This window comes from Styela clava, chromosome 8, assembly GCF_964204865.1.
Source record: "Styela clava chromosome 8, kaStyClav1.hap1.2, whole genome shotgun sequence".
NCBI classification, from domain to species: Eukaryota; Metazoa; Chordata; class Ascidiacea; order Stolidobranchia; family Styelidae; genus Styela; species Styela clava.
The window spans coordinates 11,735,782-11,753,710 of record NC_135257.1 but is presented as its reverse complement, the minus strand read 5'-3'; the positions used below and the strand labels follow the sequence as shown (position 1 = coordinate 11,753,710).

At 37.0% G+C, this 17,929-nt stretch overlaps 2 protein-coding genes across 2 annotated transcripts; one reads left to right on the top strand and one right to left on the bottom strand.

Moving 5' to 3' along the window:
* The first annotated feature begins 3,088 nt into the window (after positions 1 to 3,088).
* Positions 3,089 to 5,319, top strand: LOC120346639 (trypsin beta-like). Its single transcript, XM_039416406.2, has 6 exons — positions 3,089 to 3,205; positions 3,333 to 3,480; positions 3,666 to 3,807; positions 3,937 to 4,048; positions 4,691 to 4,836; positions 5,081 to 5,319. Exons 1-6 carry the CDS (start codon positions 3,169 to 3,171, stop codon positions 5,225 to 5,227), a joined length of 732 nt encoding a protein of 243 aa, XP_039272340.1. The 5' UTR covers positions 3,089 to 3,168; the 3' UTR covers positions 5,228 to 5,319.
* Positions 5,320 to 14,890: 9,571 nt separating this feature from the next.
* Positions 14,891 to 17,329, bottom strand: LOC120345738 (trypsin beta-like). Its single transcript, XM_039415281.2, has 6 exons — positions 17,293 to 17,329; positions 17,019 to 17,166; positions 16,693 to 16,834; positions 16,481 to 16,592; positions 15,278 to 15,423; positions 14,891 to 15,037 (listed from the first exon to the last, which is right to left on the bottom strand). The coding sequence occupies exons 1-6, from the start codon at positions 17,327 to 17,329 to the stop codon at positions 14,891 to 14,893; spliced, it is 732 nt and encodes a 243-aa protein (XP_039271215.2).
* Between the last annotated feature and the right edge of the window lie 600 nt (positions 17,330 to 17,929).

The window sequence follows — 17,929 nt, the reverse complement described above, 5'->3', positions numbered from 1 at the left end:
TTTCTACTCGCGGGGATGGGACGGGCATGACTTACAGTTAATGAGGCCAACATCGCGAACACGATCCCTCCAAGCAAAAAATAATTTCAACATTTATATTCTAAGTCATCCGTCCATCGCTATTTGAAGATCGCGGTCAAGAGCAGGTTGGCCATCCATGGTATGAATGAATAGCACCATACCTGAAGGTTGTGAGTCATAGTTTTAAAACCGGGTATGAATCACTTACAGTTAACCAAATAAGAATTTACCCGAATAATAATTTACAGTCGATATCTCTCTTCAAATGAATCTATACTTGCTTAGCATGTATTTTTAGCAGGGGTGTAGCCAGGAATTTTCAAAGGGGGGGGTTCTGAAATTTAGGTGTGTACGAAATGTCGCACAACCTGAAAATAGTATGGGTGCCAGGTCAGGATTCAGGTTGTGCGTCATCTTGGTGCGAATACTTTCGGAGCGCCGAAATTTGTAATTGCCAAGTTTGACAGCAACAGGTGGTCCGGCAGGAGGCCGCAAAACGCGAGTTTCTAAGAGAACTGATGTTATAAAAATTGCTATGTGTGATACAGAATGTTTCTAGAAATCGAAACTGAATGGATGTTTCCCCGAGCATCGACATCCTTGTTTACTTCGGGACATTGGCCAATCAGCAAGATGCAAAGAGTGACGTGGTTCGCATCCGCTCAGACACTTTTCTCGCTCAGACTGATTTTCAGGCGTCGTCGTAAACATTACCTCGTTTTCGCGTTTTTGAAATCTATTCGTTAATTTTTAGTTTTGTTTCGGATATTTAAATGTAAATCAAATACTTCAATGATCACTTTGTCTTCTTAGAAGTTTCAGTTTAATTGCAGTAATAAAAAATTAGTGTAGAAATAGCTGCAATAGACTAGGCTAAAATTCTTCACCGGTACTTTTACAAAACAGATTGTTGAATGCTATGAATCAGAATAATGGTTTGAAGAAAAAAATCCCATTTTACAGGCGCCAACTCGCAAAACCACTCTTTAAATACGCACCGAAAATTTTGCGATGGTGAAGTATAGGAGGAAATTTACGGGGGTCAATGGTCGGGGAAAGGTCCATAAATCACCTTATTCAGTCACAATCACATCGCTTCTACTTGACGGCATCCGGAGCCATAAAGTTTTATGCGCTTATTCGGCGCGTGGCAAGTCGCGCCTATTAGTCGTCGTTTTTAACACATTCCAAAAGGGGGGGTTCGACGCTGAATAAAAACTCTAGCGTACGCTTTTAAAATGCCAAGGATTTAGTTTCAGAGGCTTATTATGGTTCACGATTATAATATTTTTGAAAAATGACAGTACAAAATGGAATGAGTAGAAGAGGCAGAATCGGGTTGATGAATTATCAAACAACACTAAAAACACAAAACTGACCATTGTCTAACTCAGCGTTTCCCAACTTTTTTTGGTAGCAGACTATTTTCTCACCCGCGAAAACCTTTGCGGACTCAAGTTGCGTTTATTGAAACCGTACTCTGTGTGAAGGAGCAATAAAACCAAATACAACAGAATTGTGACAAATTTCAAAATCGGGAATTCGCCGCAATTACGTGTTTGTTAAAAGAACCGACTTTTTAGTGTTTAATTGGCTTTTCTGTCGCACAATATTCAAGTCAATGTCTTTCTATATTAATTTAATTGTGTTCTTGGTAACTCGCGGTTGCGTCGACTTACGTACGACAAAATGAAAGCATTTCTTCTTCAAAATGTCAATCGGCAATCTGCAAACTTAATAATATGAGAATATATATAGTTTTGTTACATATTTTTGCAATCTTGCGAAATTGTTATCGTGGTTAGAAAAATCTCACTATATGCTATAAATTTCCAGAAAGTACAACTTGATTTAGTACTATCAAAAATATATTTAAAGTATATTAAATGAAAAATGAATATTCATCACCTTGCTTTATTATTAATTTAATTGTGATCATTTTAATCTGCGCTTGTGTTGGCGAAATAAAAGCAATACTACTCAGAAATATCATGACAATCCGTAGACACAAAAATGCGTGGTAAAGGGCCAGAATATATTTTGTTTTGATTCCTATTTTTGTGAATTTGACAAATCTGAGTTGTTCGTACAACACTTACCAGTACTGTACGGCGTATCAATGTTGAGGCAGTAAAGCAAACAATTCTAAGGAAGTATATCCTGGTACGTATACTACGGTAGCACCCGAAATTTTGCGTTTTGCAATGTTTAAAAAAGCGTTTTTAATCGGTCGTGGACCATCATAAAACAAAACTTATGGTGTTCTCCGTTTTATTTTTAGTGTTTTGTATTGCCGCTTTTGAATTTAGAAAATTCGGGTGCCACCATCTATCGACGCGTGTGCCGGAAATCCGTGAGTGAGTTGTAAAATCCAATCGTTTGATTAAGCGACGCGCACAAGTGCAAGTGACCTGTCGCGTCACCTGTTACCAAATTTTCGAATATTAAATTGTTATTCTAATAGTTGAATATTCGAATATATGCCCAGCCCTACTCAGTAACCAGTAATTGTTGACTCGATTAATGTTATGTGAATAAACTTGCTTTTTATGTTTTATGTAAATTCCAACGTGAATCGTAAATTGGCTGATAGTTAAGTTCCGCAAAAACGTTTGCGGCCCGCAGTGAATTTCTGGCTCGTTGCGGACTCATTCAAACGCTCCGCGGACTCATTTGAGACCGCGGACTCGGGTTGGGAAACATTGGTCTATCTAACTCAACGACAGTATTTTGTTTTCAAAATACGTGACTCCGTGGTGCATTTGATTTGATCACATTAACCGTACGATCAAATTTCAGAATCAACACTGAACCTTGCATATTCTGTCGAACATATCTTCAACTTAGAGGAGGTAATACAGTATACTGTCCACACGTGATTAGATGCCGTCCTACACCTAAGCGAAGTAGCAACCCATACATCGTTTGTAAAATTGAAAGTCATGAGAATTCGACAGATTTTAGTTCACTTACGTCACGAACACGGTAATGGAAAGATAACTCACTGTAAATAGTCATCATAGAGACAAAAATACATCAATGTTTACTTTGCAGGCGTGTCTTTAGTAGCATTCCCAAAAGTATAAAGAGGAGCTCTTCGTAATCTAAATCATCAGTTTATTGGAATCGTCGAACGAATCAATAAGAATGAAACTTTTACTCATCGCAGTTCTCTGTCTTTGTGGTAAGTAATTTCTTGCGTAATATATACGGCAAATCTGAAAAGTTTCTATTCGCATAGTTCTAAATGAAATGTATATTAGTTAATATTTTCTGTCAAAGCCAATTTTTAGTAATTTACGTTTGTTCAGGTGTTAATGCCGACAAGATTATTGGTGGTACTGCTGCCTCTAATGGCCAGTTCCCGTCCATAGTCTTCCAGGAAAAAAGTGGCTCATTCTTCTGTGGCGGAACAATCATTTCAGCTAACCGAGTCCTCTCTGCTGCTCACTGCGAACAGTAAGAATTTTAATATACATCATTTCGTATAAAAATAAAGCTAAATGTAATGTCTCTCACATAAATACATTTCATATAAAAATGACAAATTAGAAATCGAAACATCATCGTGTCATTCATAGAGTTATGTATCCGAACATTGGTATTGGCAGCGATGACAAATTAATGATATTTACTTTTCATAGGAATCTCATTGGATTAACTGTAACTGCTGGGACTGTAACTCGTAGTAGTGGTGGAGTTACCATCTCCGTTAGCGGAAAAGTGGTTCATCCTCAATACAACTCCAACACAATCCAAAATGACATCATGATTTTGCAGCTTGCAGTGAGTTTTTGCCTACTACATGTTACGCCATAAAGATGCACTAATAATGTACCAAGTCCGCTGATGCAACAAAAATATCATTAGAATATATTCACATAAACGCGATATTAAATTGATTTTTTGTTTTAGTCATCATTCAGCTTTAGTTCGACTATTGCCTCAGCACCTTTACAATTATCTGCACCTTCCGCTGGCACTGGCATAACTGTCGCTGGATGGGGAGACACCAACTCTGGCATCAGTGAGTTTTCAATTTTCAGACATCGACTAGCATTGGTTATAAACACAAATGAAAACGTTGATTCATCATTTTAATGCGTCGTGTTGCCGTTTTATCGCAGCAAAGTCTATAGCTTTACTAAAAAGCTTCATTTTCATTATATCATATATTCACGAGTCAAATCATGCACAGGGCTGTGGATTCGAAAAATCCCATATGACTTCACTAAGCCATTCAAAATCCGATTCTGGCTTTAACCCATGAAATCGGCCGACAAAATTTTAATGTTACAAACATTATTCTAATTCTGTCGAGAATTCAATCTCCAAATTTTGACTTCTGAAATTTCCGATTCCTACTCCAGATAACCATGGGCTAAAAGGATCCCAAAGAGAATACGACTCAACTTCCAACTCCAACACTTTCAAAACATAAGACTTCACAGTTTTGATTTTAGTGTACAAACATCAGTGATACAGCATTGGGTAACATCCAATACATACAAATACTTTAAAATTAATATTTCAGGTTGAATATTTTGTTCAATTACAATGCACTTCACGCTTTCACTTTAAAGCTCGGACCTTAAATTTTCCAAAATATCAAATAATTCTATTCATCAAAATAATTCTAAAAATAATTTCAATATATATTACTTTCAAGTTCAAAATCTTCCAAACAACTTGCAATCTGTGAATGTGGAGGTCATTTCTACAAATGACTGCAATGCCAGACTTTCATACAACGGTGACATTTTAGCTGGAATGATCTGCATGGGAAATATGGCTGGTGGAGAAGACTCTTGCCAGGTATGTTTTGTTAATTATGAAATTCGGAAAGTCTATTCTTAAAAGCTGATGTTCGATTTGAGCACCACTAGGAGCGAAACAATTCCATGCACTTAGTTACTTATTTTATATTTGGCAAAACTAAATATATTTCAATATTAAATTATAATTAGAAAATATTGAAATGTCATAGTCTTTATTGAATACGCACCCGAGGGCATAAAACTAATATGAACTCTCCATCTACTTATTCTATTTTGTGCAGGGTGACTCTGGTGGACCTGCCTACATTCAAGGTTCCACAACTATTGCCGGAATCACTTCATGGGGCTATGGATGCGCTCAGGTCAATCAACCAGGTGTCTACACTGATGTAGCATACTACAGATCCTGGATCACCAGCAACATGTAATTGAGGACAGGACACGCCTGGACTGGATTATTCTTAATTGCTTGAATTTTATCAAATTTAATTCTAATAAATGGTTGAAATAAAAAATAATACTTTACTCAACTATGTTCGTCCAATAGATGTGTGCATCGCGGATATTATAGCTAATAGAGTCACAAGTGATCATTAGCGCATTATCTGTGATAGTAGGTTTATGATTCTGATAGATAGCAAAACGTCATTTAAAAAAAAAAACAATGGTTTCGCCGAAAAATGGCATTTGAATTTTGTTTACTAATGGGCACCAATACAAGTAGTAAATCATGTATTCCCGATTGCGGTGGGTCAGGTTGGTCCCCCGGTGGGTGGGTGAGTCCAGTCCTTTGGGTCCTAGCTTTCAGGGTGACGCGGTTTGAAATGACCGCGAGAGAAAAAATTCGTTTGCTTATCCTTTTAATCTTTGAAACCGCTAAAGCAGCGTTTCCCAACTCGAGTCCGCGGTCTCGAATGAGTCCGCGGAGCGTTTGAATGAGTCCGCAACTAGCCAGAAATTCACTGCGGGCGCAAACGTTTTTGCGAAACTTAACCATCAGCCGCGATTTACGTTAGAATTTACATGAAAAGCAAGTTTATTCATATGACATTAATCGAGCCAATAATTTCTGGATACTGAATGAGTAGGGCTCTGCATATATTCGAATATTCAATTGTTAGAATAGCAATTTATTATTCGAAAATTTGGTAACAGGTGACGCGACAGGTCACTTGCACTTGTGCGCGTCGCTTAATCAAACGATTGGATTTAGTCGTTGTTGCTCGAGGAATAATTTTTCTGGTAGGTGTCAATGGCAACCTAAATTTTCTAAATTGGAAAGCGGCAATGCAAAATACTGAAAATAAAACTGAAAACACCATAAGTTTTTCAAAAACGCTTTTTTAGACATGTTGCAAATGCAAAATTTCGGGTGCTACCGTAGTATTCGTAGTATTATAGTAACAAAACAGCCGTTTTTACGATTATATTTTTCACGTGACAGAATTTATTTTGCGGCACGTTTAGACTAAATTATATCATAACCGAACAAGTATATAATTTACAATTACTCGTTGAATGAGCCTGTAAATTAATTATAATTAAGCATTCAATGGCAACAAAACGCAGAAAAGTTGAACGCTAAGTGCAATTGGTTCAATATTTAAATTGTCAGTCTTCGGGCGCTGCTTAAAATTTAACTTCTGATCTGTGTGAAAAAACGTGATTCATTGGCCATACGTCCGGCTTTTAACTTTCCGAAAATATGCGCGGCCAACCAATGACTTGCAATCTTTATAGTTGGCCTGCGAGCGACAAAATGTTGCCGACTTCTGGCTTTACTGTTGTACGAACAGCTCATATTTGTCGAATCCACGAAAATACGAATCAAAACAAAATATAATCGGACACTTTACCACGCATTTTTGGGTCCACGGATTGCCATGATATTTTCTGAATAGTATTGCTTTTATTTCGTCAACACAACCGCAGATTGAGATGATCACAATTAAATTAATATTAAAGCAAGGCAATGATTATTTTTTTTTTGATTTACTAATATACTAATTGTATTTTTAATAAATACCAAATCAAGTTGTACTTTCTAGAAATTTATAACAGAAATTTAACTTCTGATCTGTGTGAAAAAATGTGATTCATTGGCCATACGCCCGGCTTTCAACTTTCTAAAAATATGCGCGGCCCACCAATGACTTGCAACCTTTAATTTTGGCCTGCGAGCGACAAAATGTTGCCGACTCCTGGCTTTACTGTTGTACGAACAGCTCATATTTGTCGAATTCACAAAAATATGAATCAAAACAAAATATATAATCGGACACTTTACCACGCATTTTTGGGTCCACGGATTGCCATGATATTTTCTGAATAGTATTGCTTTTATTTCGTCAACACAACCGCAGATTGAGATGATCACAATTAAATTAATATTAAAGCAAGGCAATGATTATTTTTTTTTGATTTACTAATATACTAATTGTATTTTTAAGTACCAAATCAAGACAACCGCAGATTAAAATGATCACAATTAAATTAATTTTTAAGCAAGGCGATGAATATTTTTTAATTTTATTTACTAATATACTAATTATATTTTTAATAAGAACTAAATCAAGTTGTACAACGGCGATAACAAATTCGCAAGATCGCAAATAATTTATATCAAAACTATATATAACCGGGCAATATATTCTCACATTATTATGTTCGCAGATTGCCGTGGCATTTAAAAGAAGTAATGCTTGCTTTGATCTTGTCATAAGTCAACGCAACCGCGACTCTGCGAGTGACCATGAACACAATTAAATTAAAATAAGAACACATTTTAAATTCTTGTCGTTGTCAAGGATTGAATATTGTGCGACAGAAAAGGCCATTTATACACTAAAGAAGTCGGCCCTTTTAACAAAGGCGTGATTGCGTAGCATTTCCGATTTTGAAATTCGGTAAAATTCTGTTGTGTTTAGTTTTATTACTTCTTCACACAGAGTACGGTTGCAATAAACTCACGTTGAGTCCGCAAAGGTTTTCGCCAGTGAGAAAGTAGTCCGCGACCAAAAAAGGTTGGGAAACGCTGCGCTAAAGAGAAGATTTGCGATTGTTTGTACTTTGGCGTCACCGGTAATTAATTGGATAGCTGATAGAGCTTGTAATCATTTGGCGTACGAAAGATTTTTGATTGTTTGTCTAATAAGGATTAGTGCAAGCGAAACGATTTAGATTGTTTTTTATCAGAAGTAATTTGTCGTCAAATTAACCGTAATTTTTTTGATGTCTGTTATGAGCAAACGAATTGCTTACTCGCCATGGAAGAAAAATTGCAAGTATTTGCGCTGCGCATTTGGGTTTTGAAGACATAACTCGACAATCAAATCAATGGACATGTTATCATTTGAGTTCGAGGTACGATTTTACATTTTTGCCTTGTAAAATAGATATATACTTTTAAAAAAGAAATAAAAAAATCGTGAGTGGGACTTCTGCATTTTATGATAGTATTTTATTAACTGATCATAAACAAATTTTTACGGTCATAACTTGCCAAATGTAAAGGATATTCAATGGTCGGCAATGAGAGAATAAAATTATTTAATCGTTCCTACCACATGATCGCTGGAAATCAATGATTTTTAGCCATTAGACATTAGGAATCGGTGTATTAGATTACTCTAATTTTTTGATAGTCAATTATGACTGTTGTTTATCTGTATGAGAATCATCGTTTATATTTCAGCTTTTTGGTGTCTATATAGAACCAATACATTACTTTTTGATATTGGGGTATGAAATTTCTTGTGATGTTCTTCCAGTGCACATGGTCGTATATTTGAGCTTTCGCATGTATTTTCGGAGAGAAAGATTACTGATTTTTAAGAAGTTGTTTATTCGGTATTTACAGAATGTTTGATAGTATGTTTATTATTGTTGCGGAATAGTGCGTCTTTATAATCGGAATGAAGGTATTTTGCCGTTTTAATTTCATCTTAATGGGTACGAGTTATATTGTCGGATTTGTTTTTTTAGGGTTAATAATCGTATGTTTACATTTTGATATATTTGCACAGAGATAATAGGAATTAGTGGATTTTTGATGTTTCTTACCGTGGTGTTTACATAGAGGTATTTTATCGTGTATGGTAAACATGTTGTTGCGTCTAATTCCAATGCGCTCAAAAATAACTTTATAAAGTTTACCTGTATGGAGGTATTTCATCGTGTATGTTTAACGTTGTTGCGTAAAGCAGTGGTAGGCAACCTTTTTCAAGTGACGGACCGGTAAAGCTTGACCAAACTTCTGGCGGACCACCTTTTACATACGAACTAAGCCTATGCAATAAATTACACGCATTAGAAAATTTATGCTGACAATATACTAAAAACGACGGTGATGCTATTTAATGCGATATCTGTATTTGTTTGATGACCAATAACTGTTCCCATATTTGAGATATGGTCGACATTGACACACGTAACGTGTTTCTTACTTTCAGCCTATTTCGATATTTCGTTTTTGTAGTTATCAATATTGAAAACCAGGCCTCACATTAAGATCCCGGGAAAGTTAACAAAGCCTGTATCGTTTTGTTGGGGAAATCTTAGTCGGACTGATGAGAGACATTCTTATACGGGCGTAGAGAAAACAATTGACCCAGCATTATTGCGACATACCGACCTGGCAATTGTTTATGAAATCAGACATGTTGCTCAATAGTGTTAAGCAGTGGTCGGCAAACTTCATGCGGGCAAAATAAAAACATTTCCGGTAGCGCGCGGGCCGCAATATTTCCGCCTTCGAACAATCGCTACCATAAATAAACTTCAAAATATGGCGCATTCGCATCGCTACCCTTCTATTGCTGTGTTGAAAGCCTGTCCCAATGAGATGTATATGTATCTGGCGTTTTTTTTTATCATGCAACAATACATTGTTTTTATGTACTTATTATCAATGTGAAAGATCATGTTTTTATGGCAACTCGTCGTCCAAATGATGATCTGACAAGCGAGTACGAAATTTAATCCAAGTGTTATGCATTTTAGTACACGTTTTGCACTGTCGCACAGATCAGCTGTGGCGCAGTCCCAGGTCTCGGGGTCGAATTTTCGACGACTCGTTTCGTAACGAGTTTAACATTGAAACCCTCAACAACTGCGATGCTGACTGGGCATATCGAGCGAACCGGTTTTGGAATGCGCAAGAAAGAAAAATATTTTTCCGTTCAAGCACTTTGGAATGCTCGACTCGCGTCGCTCCGTTTTCCAGACATTTTCAAATTTTAAAAATAATAATTGACTCGAACGACATACAACTGACGCTACTTGTTACATAAATAGCTCCGTACAGCAGCACTTGTCACCACATAAATCCGTGTAAAGACAATAATAAATTTGGGATTAATTTTGGTTTCAGTTATTAAATGTCGGGTCGTTCAAGGGCCGCAACAGATTAGCTTGCGGAACGCATTTTTTCGACCCCTGGTGTTGTGTTTGTCTGGTTTACTGTTGGGTGCTGTTTTTTAGTCGTAGGGTCTGTGGTTAGACTGTAGAAGCTTTATAAGGGCATTATCCGTTTTCGTGTCACCTCTCCGCGGACCGGCAGTAACTTTTCCGCGGACCGGCGATGGGCCGCGGCCCGGTGGTTGCCGACAACTGGCGTAAAGTATACTGCACAAGGTTTTTGATAAATTTTCTAATTTTGCAAATTTCTTTTTGCAAGCTGTGTGTTGAATTTTACATCGTTACTGGTGCGCAACCGTAGTTTTTCTGTAATTCCAATGCGCTTAAAAATACGTTTACAAAATTCACCAAGCGATTTTTTGTTACTCTGTTATAGGCAGGGTTACCCTCCACCTTGAGCCAAAAATAAGCACAGGTATGAAAAGGTTATTTTGGGGGGTACCCAACAACGGCGGGACCGCAGAATAAAAATGAGAAAGGAATCATACACCTTCTCATACCCTTCTAGTCTTTTTCCCACTAATTTTTATCCACTCGAGTTATTTTTATTGGAAGTCGCTTCGAACAAGGTTGCATGCATCCCCGTAATCACGAAAAGCACAAAATCATAGGGGCGGAGGCCTCACAGGGCACGGATCACAAGTCGAGAATACGCACCCAAACTCTAGAGCCAAAGAATTTGATAACCAAAAAAAAATGTTTCACTTCGTTTTGGTCGGGGGCACCAACGGATATTGAAAAGGGCTGATTTCCGAGTTCTGACAGCATTTTTGTCTGAGCATATGTTGCAAGAACTCCTGTGACAATTGCTGTATGCGGCTGTAGGCGGAACTCGTTGTTTAAATTATGGATTGTCCCTAAAAAGCAAGCAACCAGCAGAAACTATTGTAACCGAGTCACAGTTTGTCTGGAAATACCGCAAACCTTACCGTTAACAGAAACGGTCGGCGATGGAAGTAAGTGAGACTGCGACATTAGGTCACGGTGGAACGTGGATGAGTGATATTTCATAATAATACCACAGCAAAGCGTGGATGCACATTACGTATAATAATAAACATGGTCCCTCGTTACCACGGAAGCTTTGTACTCAAAACACCCATTTTTCTAAGACAAAATAAGCACGCAACTCAAAAATAAGCAATTTTCTTAGAAATAAGCACATTGTTACTTTATAAGACGAGGGTTAGAAAATAAGCACAAATCTTAGAAATAAGCACATTGTTACTTTATAAGACGAGGGCTAGAAAATAAGCACAAATCTTAGAAATAAGCACATTGTTACTTTATAAGACGAGGGCTAGAAAATAAGCACAAATCTTAGAAATAAGCACATTGTTACTTTATAAGACGAGGGCTAGAAAATAAGCACAAATCTTAGAAATAAGCACATTGTTACTTTATAAGACGAGGGCTAGAAAATAAGCACAAATCTTAGAAATAAGCACATTGTTACTTTATAAGACGAGGGCTAGAAAATAAGCACAAATCTTAGAAATAAGCACATTGTTACTTTATAAGACGAGGGCTAGAAAATAAGCACAAATCTTAGAAATAAGCACATTGCTACTTTATAAGACGAGGGCTAGAAAATAAGCACAAATCTTAGAAATAAGCACATTGTTACTTTATAAGACGAGGGCTAGAAAATAAACACAAATCTTAGAAATAAGCACGATATGGCAACCCTGGTTATAGGGTTGCCTGTGAAATAGCCTGTGATTAAAGTGTGTATGTTAAAAACACTAATTTTTATTTTTGTGATATAGATCATAACAAAATTTACCATTTTTTTTGATACAATAAGTAGATAGAATTATTTGTTTGTTATGTTTCATGGTGTTTATACATTGAATGATTCATCAGCATTCAGTAAAATCTGGGTTGGACTTATTTACTTGGTATGTGTTTCATCGCATCGGTACATTATTGTGAAATTTTACTAATCATTAAACATTGGGGTTAAGAGTATTCCACACTAGAGATGTACCGATACCACTTTTGTCGCCGATACCGATCCGATACCAGCCAAAAACGCCGATACCGATACCGATACGCCGATACTACAAAAAGGCCGATATTACCGATATTCCGATACCGATACTATGTAATTATTACTTAATTAGGTGTGCTGTGTAGGGCAGACGGGTTAAAACAATGGTCTTTGAGCGTTGTTCATAGTACACATTATTTCAGATCGAAAAAAAAGATATATCACATAATATGAAATTAATGTTTGGTGTTTGCTTCAACTGATTAAGATACATTATACAGTAACGCTAGTAATCTCGGTGTTCAATTAGAAAACTCATTATGCCCGGATGTCCCATTTAAACTTAATATGAATATCGCGACCTTCGAATATCGTTATTCGTGTTTAAAAGAATATCGAATATCACCCACACATTCTAGCGCCGCCGTCCTACGTTCAGATTAAAAGCATTTTACAAATATTTTATTTCGTGGCTAATCGTAATCGTCGACGCAATAAGTCAAAGCCAAAATGAAAGAATATCAATCAGCACCGACAAAAAGAAGGCCTACCTATAACCGTCGAGGATGTTTTTTTACTTTACTATTTTATAATATAAAATATTTTACAATTGCTATCATATATTTTGAATTTCGGAATTTAGTTTATCGATGTCGACGGACTAAATGACACTCGTACTTGACGACAAACAGTCAGAACTTATACCCGTGCCAAAAGTCCATGTGCCGTTGATAAGGACCCCAATTCCACTGTATGATTTGAAACTGGGCGCCTAGTTGCTTTTTGTTATGTGCTGTGTTGATATATTTCTTCATAATTACTATGTAATATTAAAAATGTCAATACTAAAATTTGACAGCGAAAATAGCAAAATTAGTTGAGCTAGTTTGGCTGATGAATAGCTAAAAACACGTGAATCCTATTCTCTCGCGGGGGTGGGGACATGTATGGCTCATAGCTCACGATCTCTCCAGACAAAAAATAAATTAAAAAGTAGTATTCCAACTTATCTTTTAAAATATTCTGGACCATATCAAAAAGATAAATATATCGGAAATTATGGCCTTGATTTAACCGATACCGATACATGGCCGATACCGAAAAAATGACCGATATTGCCGATACCGATACCCGATACCGATACATCGGTACATCTCTATAATCCACACAATGCGATTGGCGCTAACATATAAACGAAATCAGTTACGTTGTGTTGGTTTACAGCGGAAATTGGAAAGGGTAGAGTAGAACAGTAGAATAAGTTATTATAACAACGATCAACTTAAAATTTTTGCAGTGATTAATTTATGTTTTAAAATGTCCTGATGAAATTTTATAATATTTCTCTTTTACTGAGGTGGGGTGATTTTTTTTGCCCGGAAACGTTCATTCAACACGAGAATTTTGGTTAGTTGTATCCTGCAAAGATGGATGCTCATCATGGTTTTAGTATTATGTTGAAGACATTTAATTTCTTTTTAATTTGATTTAATTTGAATGTAAAAATCTTAAATTCATATTTTTACTCCCGTAAAGCAAAACTTGGTTCCTCATACAGCGTTCCCTCTTTTTGTGGTTTAATAATTGTATACCATGTTCGCCAGTGTAATAATTACATAGTATCCGAATCGGCAATATCTGCTTTTAAAAATATCGGTATCGACGTTTTTTGTTGGTATCGGACCTGTATCGGCAGCAAAAGTGGTTTCAGTACATGTCTCATGTGTATATCGTATCTTGCGCATGTACGGTATGCGCATGTACTGTATTCTTTCTGTTTTAGGGCACATAACAGACTCTGCATAAAATTGGTTCCAGGCAATTTTTCGGGTTATGTTATTAAATTCACTCAACATCGACTACTCGAGACGAGATGTGGCGATCGAACGGTCGACCGCGATCGACGTGTTGGCCATTCCTGATTCATGCAATTGGCATATTCAAACGACCTAAAATTGCTCGTGTCACGCTATATAACCTCTCCAAAGGTCATTGCTCCGCGTCGACATTGCTAAGGGTATGTGAGATTCAATAAACTAGACACTAATAGGGCCAATCGTTGGCGCATCGTGAGACACAGATTGGAAAGCTAAAAGCTTCGTTTTGCGATTTTCATAAAACAATTTTCGATTCGTCTGAGTAGCGCTAGCTTTTGTCACCGGTAGACTTCTCAATGACAAATATTATTTTCAAGTAATATGGACCATATAATCCGGGATATATTTATCTACTATCTGGGCTCATTCATATTTGAAGACATTGCTGTAAACGTAGTTAGAATTCAGAAAGAAAAAAATGTAGGTATTTTGCCGATTTTGTGGCACTGAATATTAAGACATTCCCACTGGGGCAAAAAGATTAGATTGCGTGGTATTTATCACTAGTGTATTGTATTGCTACCCATTTGTAAACAAAATTCTTATGCAATTTTTCGGCAAAAATTTTTTTTTTTTCAAAATGACGTTTCGCTATCTATCAGAATGATAAACCTACTATCACAGATAATGCGCTAATGATCACTTGTGACTCTATTAGCTATATTATCCGCGATGCACACATCTATTGGACGAACATATAGTTGAGTAAAGTATAATTTCATATTTCAACCATTTATTAGAATTAAATTTGATAAAATTCAAGCAATTAAGAATAATCCAGTCCAGGCGTGTCCTGTCCTCAATTACATGTTGCTGGTGATCCAGGATATGTAGTATGCTACATCAGTGTAGACACCTGGTTGATTGGCCTGAGCGCATCCATAGCCCCATGAAGTGATTCCGGCAATGGTTGCGGAACCTTGAATGTAGGCGGGTCCACCAGAGTCACCCTGCACAAAATAAATTAATTAGATGGAGGGTTCTTATTAGTTTTATGCCCTCGGGTGCGTATTCAATGACTATGACATTTCAATATTTTCTAATAATAATGTGATATTGAAATATATTTAGTTTTGCCAAATATAGAATAAGTAACTAAGAGCATGGAAATGTTTCGCTCCTAGTGGTGCTCATATCGAACATCACTTTTAAGAAAAGACTTTCCGAATTTCATGATTAACAAAATATACCTGGCAAGAGTCTTCTCCACCAGCCATATTTCCCATGCAGATCATTCCAGCTAAAATGTCACCGTTGTATGAAGTTCTGGCATTGCATTCACTTGTAGAAATGACCGCCACATTCACATATTGCAGGTCGTTTGGAAGATTTTGAACTTGAAAGTAATATTGAAAATATTTTTAGAATTGTTTTGATGAATAGCATTATTTGATATTTTTGAAAAGTTAAGGTCCGAGCTTTAAAGTGAAAGCGTGAAGTGCATTGTAATTGAACAAAATATTCAACCTGAAATATTAATTTTGAAGTATTTGTATGTATTGGATGTTACCCAATGCTGTATCACTGATGTTTGTACACCAAACTCAAAACTGTGAAGTCCTATGTTTTGAAAGTGTTGGAGTTGGAAGTTGAGTCGTATCCTCTTTGGAATCCTTTTAGCCCAGCGGTTCTCAACCTTTAACTGGCCGCGTACCACTTTTGTTCTTTTTACTCTGGCCGCGTACCACCGACAAAACCCTTTTTGTGGTGGAGAACAATGGCACAAGAAACGGGCTATGGTAGTATTTTATGTGGTGCTACATCCATTTCGGATCGTTGTGCAAAGTTTCAAGGTATTAACTTTATGTAGTAACAACGTATTAATTGGGTGCAAAATCACGAGAGATCTTGCGTTGACTGCCGTAAGGGCTGTCCATCGTCTCTTTCCGTTTTAGGTGGGCAGTAGCGGGCGAGTGCGATCTCAAGACAAGACCTGCTAGCGCCATAAACCCGTTGTCGCCAACTGCTCGCGTACCACTTGAAAAGCTTCCGCGTACCACTAGCAGTACGCGTACCACAGGTTGAGATCCATTGTTTTAGCCCATGGTTATCTGGAGTGGGAATCGGAAATTTCAGAAGTCGAAATTTGGAGATTGAATTCTCGACAGACGCAGAAGAATGTTTGTAACATTAAAATTTTTTTGGCCGATTTCATAGGTTAAAGCCAGAATTGGATTTTGAATGGCTCAGTGAAGTCATATGGGAAATTTGTCGAATCCACAGCCCTGTGCATGATTTGACTCGTGAATATCTGATATAATGAAAATGAAGCTTTTTATTAAAGCTATAGACTTTGCGATAAAACGGCAACACAACGCATCAAAATGATGAATCAACGTTTTCATTTGTGTTCATAACCAAGGCTAGTCGATGTCTGAATATTGAAAACTCACTGAAGCCAGAGTTGGTGTCTCCCCATCCAGCGACAGTTATGCCAGTGCCAGCGGAAGGTGTAGTGGTTTGCAAAGGTGCTGCGGCAATAGTCGAAATAAAGCTGAATGATGACTAAAACAAAAAATCAATTTAATATCGCGTTTATAGCGGACTCGGTACATGGTTAGTGCATCTTTATGGCGTGACATGTAGTAGGCAAAAACTAACTCACTGCAAGCTGCAAAATCATGATGTCATTTTGGATTGTGTTGGAGTTGTATTGAGGATGAACCACCTTTCCGTTAACGGGGATGGTAACTCCACCACTGTTACGAGTTACAGTTCCAGCAGTTACAGTTAATCCAATGAGATTTCTATAAAAGTAAACAACATTAATGTGTCACTGCTGCCAATACCAATATTCGGGTACATAACTCTACGAATAACACGGTGATATTTCGACTTCTAATTTATCATAAGTACATGAAATGTATTTATATGTGAGATATTACATTTTGCTTTATTTTTATACGAAATGGTGTATATTTAAATTCTTACTGTTCGCAGTGAGCAGCAGAGAGGACTCGGTTAGCTGAAATGATTGTTCCGCCACAGAAGAATGAGCCACTTTTTTCCTGGAAGACCATTGACGGGAACTGGCCATTAGAGGCAGCAGTACCACCAATAATCTTGTCGGCATTGACACCTGAACAAACGTAAATTACTCAAATTGGCTTTGACAGAAAAGAATAACTAATATACATTTCAGTTAGAACTATGCGTGTAGAAACTTTTCAGATTTGCCGTATATATTACGCAAGAAATTACTTACCACAAAGACAGACAACTGCGATGAGTAAAAGTTTCATTCTTATTGATTCGTTCGACGATTCCAAAGAACTGATGATTTAGATTACGAAGAGCTCCTTTTTATACTTTTGGGAATGCTACTAGAGACACGCCTGCGAAGTAAACATTGATGTATTTTTGTCTCTATGATGACTATTTACAGTGAGTTATCTTTCCATTACCGTGTTCCTGACGTAAGTGAACTAAAATCTGTCGAATTCTCATGAATTTCAATTTTACAAACGATGTATGGGTTGCTACTTCGCTTAGGTGCTACTTCGCTAAGTTGAAGATATGTTCGACAGAATATGCAAGGTTCAGTGTTGATTCTGAAATTTGATCGTACGGTTAATGTGAGCAAATCGAATGCACCACGGAATCACGTCTACTCTTCTACTCATTCCATTTTGTACGGTCATTTTTTAAAAATATTATAATCGCGAACTATAATAAGCCTCTGAAACTTAATCCTTGGCATTTCAAAAGCGTACGCTAGAGTTTTCATTCAGCGAGCTGGCGCTTTTTACATACGTGAACTAACGCCCAAAAATTCGTCAAAATAACTTTGAAATTGAGTGTTTTTCTGTCTACTAGAGCAGTGGTTCCCAAACTTTTTGTAC